Source organism: Mustela lutreola, chromosome X, assembly GCF_030435805.1.
Source record: "Mustela lutreola isolate mMusLut2 chromosome X, mMusLut2.pri, whole genome shotgun sequence".
NCBI classification, from domain to species: Eukaryota; Metazoa; Chordata; class Mammalia; order Carnivora; family Mustelidae; genus Mustela; species Mustela lutreola.
This window is the reverse complement of record NC_081308.1, coordinates 90,929,918-90,936,776: the sequence shown is the minus strand read 5'-3', so window position 1 is coordinate 90,936,776 and position 6,859 is coordinate 90,929,918. Positions and strand designations below refer to the sequence as shown.

General features: G+C 40.5%; 1 protein-coding gene across 3 annotated transcripts; it reads left to right on the top strand.

Annotated features, from left to right (window-relative positions):
• Nucleotides 1–1,361: 1,361 nt before the first annotated feature.
• SERPINA7 (serpin family A member 7) lies at nt 1,362–6,388 on the top strand. Of its 3 annotated transcripts, none has more exons than XM_059157548.1 (6): nt 1,392–1,435; nt 2,746–2,882; nt 3,007–3,642; nt 4,688–4,961; nt 5,430–5,577; nt 6,114–6,388. In XM_059157548.1, exons 3-6 carry the CDS (start codon nt 3,024–3,026, stop codon nt 6,315–6,317), a joined length of 1,245 nt encoding a protein of 414 aa, XP_059013531.1. In that variant the 5' UTR covers nt 1,392–1,435; nt 2,746–2,882; nt 3,007–3,023; the 3' UTR covers nt 6,318–6,388. The 3 variants fall into 3 exon arrangements, with proteins under 3 accessions (XP_059013529.1, XP_059013531.1, XP_059013532.1); XM_059157549.1 differs by having other exon boundaries at nt 1,412–1,435; nt 2,836–2,882; XM_059157546.1 differs by lacking the exon at nt 2,746–2,882 and having other exon boundaries at nt 1,362–1,435.
• The last annotated feature ends 471 nt before the right edge of the window (nt 6,389–6,859 follow it).

The following is a 6,859-nucleotide window of genomic DNA, read 5'->3' as shown; positions in this document are numbered from 1 at the left end:
CACAGATTTAGAAGTTTTCTTTCTGGATAGTCTTTTCCTGTTTCTTCTGTAGTGACCAGTTATAGTTGAGAGAGCATACTATGTGTTTATACCAGAAGTAATCACGTAATGACTGTAGTGTCCAGAGATCTGAGCTTCCACTGCCTTGATGTGGAACACCTGAACCTGTAACCATCCCATATGTGAGGTGTGCCCTTTCCTTTTCACATGAGTAGTTAGAAAGATCTCTTGGATTCAGGTTTGATATTTAGCATTTACCTCTGAAACCCCAGTGCTGAGTGTGGTACTTTGCACATAGTAGGAATTCTATGTTTGAGAAGAAACAAAGTTAAGGCAAAATTAACCTCTATCTAGTCACTGCCTTATCAAAATCCCCAAGTGGTTTTATAATGTCTTCAATGTAAAGTATGCACTGTTTAACCTGGCTTCCCCATCTCCCCATAGACTGTGACCTAGGCTTATCTCAAACTAGTCTTTATTCTCATAACACCCAACCCTCACTTAGCATGTACACATCCTTAATGTAGTCCTGAAACAGTGTCTGGAATTGGATGTTTCACATCATGACCTGCATATGGTAAATACTCAATAAACAAGAATTGCTGCTGCTGCTACTACTACTACTACTACTACTACTACTACTACTACTATTACTACTACAACTACCACCACCACCAGACCTAGAAACCAGCAGAGGCAAGATGAAACCTGGGTGTCCTGAGTCTAGTGCTTTTTGCTCCCACTGCTTCTTTGCAGTGCACAGTCCAGTACACAGTTAATACTGGACAGTGATGTCTTTGATTCCACTCTCCTTGGTTTCTTCAGCATCCTGTTTTATTCCTGGGACCCATAAGATTGCACAGAGCATTTTAGTGACCAGAAGATAGGACTGGTTTCCCTGAGCAGATATCAATGTATGCAGCATCAGAAATCTAGAGTTGGAAGGTATGTTTGGCATCATCTCCTTCAAGCCAATGCATAATAATTTCTATAGTACCTATTAGAGATGCTCATCCAGCCTCTGCCTTTATGTACCTTTCCTTTGAAAGATTGCCAATCCCAACACTGTTTGGCCCTGATACGTAAAACAGTATTGATCTTTCTGCCTCTTGGCAGTTTTTCCCATCCTGCCTACCAAAAAGACACATTTCCTACCATGAATCTAGACCTGCTAGCTCTGATAATTATCTTTCTCTTTTGTTATAGATGAAGGATTTGGCAGCTAAAGCAATCATTCAAAGTTTCATCTTTATTATTTTTCACTTTGTTCCTTTTGGCCTTGGTTTTGTGCATGAGCTTTGAAAATATCATCCCAGGGTTAATTCTGGTGTTAATGAGTAACTAAGAGTGCTCTACTTTTGCAACACAGGTCATGTTATAAAGATGGAAAATTTTTGTTTCCTGAGAGATGCAAGTAGTTACTTGAACATGTGCTGTAAGTACTTTTTTCTCTCTCTCTTTGGGAACTTTGGACATCTCTATCAGCAAGTTGTAATCCCAGACAACTATGTGCTCCATATTCCCAGCTTTGGAAGCCAAAGTCTAAGTGTGGTTATCTGGTAGTTGATCTCTTACCAGTTTTTGAAACTTTCACAGAAAGAGGATTCTGATGACATGTAGATATTGTATTGAGATGTAGAATCAGGTATTCTGGGTGTGAGAAACTGGAGATAGTGTGACATGCTAGGAGTTGGTGAAGAAGTTCAGGCCATGAGCTGAGGCAGTGGCAGGAGAAAGATGTTTTCAGAGACATTTAGTAGGTAGTACTCAGAAGGCATCATGACTCAATAGATGTAGGAAATAAGAATGAAAGAAGCCCCTAGGATGACTCTGGGGTTTCTGGCATGGGAGTCTTAGTAGATAGTGATATAGAATGATGATGAAGGAGCAGGCTTGAGAGCTATGGAGATGTTACATTTACCTTTGGAAACTTTGAGACTTCCAAATTGAAACTGAGGTAAGTATAAAATATTCTGGTGGCTATATCCAGTAGGCAGTTGGACAAATATCTGGGTAACACAGGAGAGTCATCTGTACTAAAGTATGTAGTTTTGTGTGGTGGCAGATGAGTCCCTAGCAGTGGATGAGATCAGGAACAGGACGGAGGACTGAGTAAGGACTCCTGTCCTGACTCCATGGATCTTTTCCTTTAGATCACTCATGTCCATGGTTACTGGATTCCACAGATAAATCCTTTATTCCACTGCCTTATACCTTTCCAGGCTCAGAGAATATTATACCATATATTTTGGCATCTATTCTAATAATAAAAAATAACATGAGTGAGTGTAAGAATAATAGTGTTAATATATCTTCTAATTTAGAAATGACCCTTTAGATAATACTGATGGAGAGAGATATCTAAACTGCAAGAAATAGCTACACTTTAATCTTTGTCTTGTTTGGAAATACTTCTGTGGTTTCTATGCATTACATTAATGCTTTAATTTCAGCTCATGATTTTGCACTTGGGTCCTTTAGTCTTCTATCCCAACCAAAATATTGTGTGAAAATTATTCTCCTTTATATGTTATCTAAAGGAATGTACAGATATTCTCTCACCTCATCTCTTGAAGATTTTATCTGAAGAAAAGTGCTAAATTGAAAAATCCAAAGTTCTTATTTACAAAAATTAACATAAGCAGAGGGAATGCTAGTTTTATCAAAGAATTCCTCCCTCTCTAAAAGGCTGCATCTGGATGAAATAAAAATAATTTAATTTTCATAAATGTAATTTCCTCACAGAGTTTTCATATGTTTCTATTACCTTTGAAAGACAGTCCATGCCATTGATGGCTCCAGCAAGCCACCTTTCCTACTTTCTGTCCCTATTAGATGTGTCTTCAGTTGTTCAGAGGAGAGAGGCCTCCACACAGCCCCTGGTGAGCATACCATTAACTATTTTCTATTGTTTTACTAATCATGATGGACAATTACTATATTTCTGGCTAAGACTTTTCATCCAGCTAAGATACCCCAATGGTTCTCTCGCCTCATCTCTTATAGATTATCTTCCTTCCAAAATGCCACTGTTCCTCTATCTGGTTCTCTTGGTACTTGAGCTTCATTGTGCACCACCTAACAGATCTGAAGGCAAAGTAACCACCTACAATTCCTCCCAACAAAATGCCACTTTCTATAAGATGTCATCCATCAATGCTGATTTTGCATTTAACCTGTACCGGAGGTTCACTTTGGAGACCCCAGATCGGAACATCTTCTTTTCCCCTGTGAGCATTTCTGCAGCTTTGGCCATGCTCTCCTTTGGGGCTTGCTACAGCACCCAAATTCAAATCCTGGAAACCTTGGGGTTTAACCTCACAGACACCCCAATGGCAGAGATCCAGCAGGGCTTCCAGCACCTGATCTGTTCCCTGAATTTTCCAAAGAAGGAGTTAGAATTACAAATGGGAAATACCCTCTTCATTGAGAAGCAACTGAAACCACTGGCACAGTTCTTGGATGATGTCAAGAGCCTCTATGCAACTGAGGTATTTTCTACCGACTTCTCCAATGTTTCTGCAGCCCAGCAGGAGATCAACTGTCATGTGGAGAAACAAACCAAAGGGCAAGTTGTAGGCCTCATCCAAGACCTCAAACCAAACAGCATCATGGTCCTGGTAAACTACATTCATTTTAAAGGTAAGGCTCTAAGATAAGCATTCCTAGGTCAGTGTTCCCATAATTTGGTGGGGGTCTCTGGGGACTGAATAGTCTCTTATCACTGGCATCAATAGGTGTCCCTCATACCACAGTGACCTGAACCACTGTACATAACTGTGTGTAGTTTTGGATCTTCCAGGGGGGACACATAGCTCTGTGCATGAACCCAGGAAATTCCTAGGTAAAGGGCACTTTCAGAGAGATGAGTGACAATGGTATGAACAACCTGCTCAGATCTATCTAGAGAATCATGGCTTCCAAAAGATTTGGTTGGACAAGCATGTGTTTGGAAGGTAAATAGACTTGGGTTTAAACTGTACTATGACCCTCACTTGCTGTGCATTCTTGGGCATGTTACACAAATATTTCTATCATGTACAGTGTACCCACTATGTGTTAAGCACCATGCTACATGTGTGGTTTGCACATATTGTCTCATCCAATCCTCATAATGACTCATGTTCACAGCCAATGAGTTTCAGAGCTGGTATTCCCACCCAGGTTTGTCTAATTCTAAAGCTCATGCTTGTAACAACAAGAAACATATGACACTTTTCTGAAGGTGCTGTGCCGAAATGGTTTCTCCTGGTTCTACAGCACATGTCAGCCATGTTTGGTGGAGTGAACAATTCTTGACCACAAACCACACACTTGTAGATGGATGAAACAGCTGGACAGATCTGTTGTCTCATTTCACCCTGTTGGATGTTCTTATACCTTTTTATGGAAGAAGAAACTGTGGTTCTGATGGGTTTAGTGTAAGTATAGTGGTTTTGGACATAGATGGAACAGTTGTTCAGCATGGAGTCCAACAGTCCTCAGTGTGACTCCTGGCTCTGCCATGGGCTAGCTGAGAAACCATGTAAAGTCATTTTCTCTCCTTGGTCCTCACTCACTTATAAAACTGGGTGACAGTAGGTACCTACCTCTGTGGTAGTCTTAATTAACAGATGAGATGACTAATAGGAAATGTCACACTGTTATTAATACTGTTAAAGGACCTCTTTTCTCTCTGTATTTTAAGCCCAGTGGGCAAATCCTTTCGATACATCCGAGACGAAAGAGGGTTTCAGCTTCTCAGTGGACAAAACCACAATTGTGCAAGTGCCCATGATGCACCAGATGGAACAATACTATCACCTGGTGGATATGGAGCTGAACTGCACAGTGCTTCAAATGGACTACAGCAAGAATGCTCTGGCACTTTTTGTCCTTCCTAAAGAGGGTCAGATGGAGTGGGTCGAAGGGGCCATATCATCTAAAACACTGAAGAAGTGGAACCGCTTACTGCAGAAGGGGTAAATATCTTAGATGATGTGAGAAGTAGAGAGCGGGTATAATGTCACAGGTGAGACAGAGTTCAGCAGAAATCCAATGGCAGGAGAATTACCCTGAAACACTTAACAGCTGTGTGATGACTACTAAAGTATACCCAGATTATACACTGTGTCAATCCCTTTGCCAAGTACTTTAAATACTTCATAACTTCATTTCAAGATACTTAGCTCGGCCAGCACCCCAGAGATGTTTCTTTTTTTACAATAAATGAAACACAGATCCCTGCTTTCAATGCTATAGTCCGACATTGGCTAAAATAATGTTCATTTATTTCAGGATAAATTCTGAGGTGTTGACCTGAATAGCAATCATTGACAATACCTAGGGGAGAAGCAGAGCCCAATATAATACAATGGTGACAGACGGAGGAAGGGGATTATGATCTTGTTGTGTTGATAGCCATGTGTTACTTTTCCTTTTCCCTACAGGTGGATTGATCTGTTTGTTCCAAAGTTTTCCATTTCTGCCACATATGACCTTGGAGCCATGTTTCTGAAGATGGGCATCCAGGATGCCTTTGCCAATAATGCCAATTTTCTTGGACTTATGGGGGACAACAGTCTTAAATTTTCCAATGTAAGTTGGTAGATTAGAATTCTTTGAATGTATGAGCTGTAAGGACCAGTAAGAGTCAGTTAATTCAATTCTCTCATTTAATTAATGAGGATTCTTAAACCCAGAGAGCAGAATGGATCCTTCTATGCCACATTCTCTCCACAGTCATTCTCATTACCTCTAACAAGTCATTGTGACAGTTAATTCCATCCCTTACCTTCATGTCCTAAAACAATTCTGATAGAAAAACTTAATGATGAGAATTAATTATGGTGAGATAGAGCTCTTCAGGAGGTGACAGGAGAAGAGGAAAGCATAAAAAGTAATTTATAGAGGTAGAAAGCCATGGGAAAATTGGTGGTTCCCTGATAACTAGCTCTAAAATCACCAGAGATTGAGTGACTACACTTAGCTAAGTGGCCCTCATATTCAAGCACCATCTACACTGTGATAAAGGGTTAGCCCTGTCCTTCCTTTTCCTTTCCTGCTTCCAAACTCTTTCAAATACTTTTCCTATTATTGGGGATCAGCAGTGTTTGTTCTTCCCCTCCCTACAGGCTGCTCACAAGGCTGTGCTGCACATTGGTGAAAGGGGAACTGAAGCTGTAGTTGTCCCCGAAGTCAGATTCCTGGATCAGCCGGAGATAACTCTCCTTCACCCTATCATCCAATTTGATAGATCCTTTCTGTTGTTGATTTTGGAGAAAAGCACTAGGAGCATTCTTTTTCTAGGGAAAGTTGTGGACCCAACGGAAGTATAATTGGGAAATAGGCTGTTGGCTAGTTGCATGTACTTGTTGCAATAAGAAATAAATAGTATGGCTTGATGTGATCAATATGAACTTGGACATGATTTCCTTTATGCAGAGATGAAGACTGGACTCTATCTGAACTGCACTGGGTGTGAAAGAGGCCATTCCTATAAGCAAATATTCAGGTAGTCAATAAATGACTCATTACGCAAAGTGCAAAAACGTACTATGTCACTGCATTCCTCTTTGTCAAAATGCCTAATCCCAACAGCACCACAAGTTAGTTAGCTCCAAGGAATTTGACTGAGCTGGCAAGTGCATCCTCTTCTGCCCTCTGGAGAATAATTAAAATTCAGGTCAGATTCTCATATCCCATTATTCTAAAAAGATTCTAATGATTCTTGCTAGAATTGCCACGGTTGGATTGTAAAAAGGTGCTTCCACTCCAGGGATGAGTAACAGACTGACAGCTACTGCTAGGGATCTGACATTTGTGACCTAGCAAATATGGGACAAAAGAGAAAAGAGATAAATATCCCTGTACAAATCCA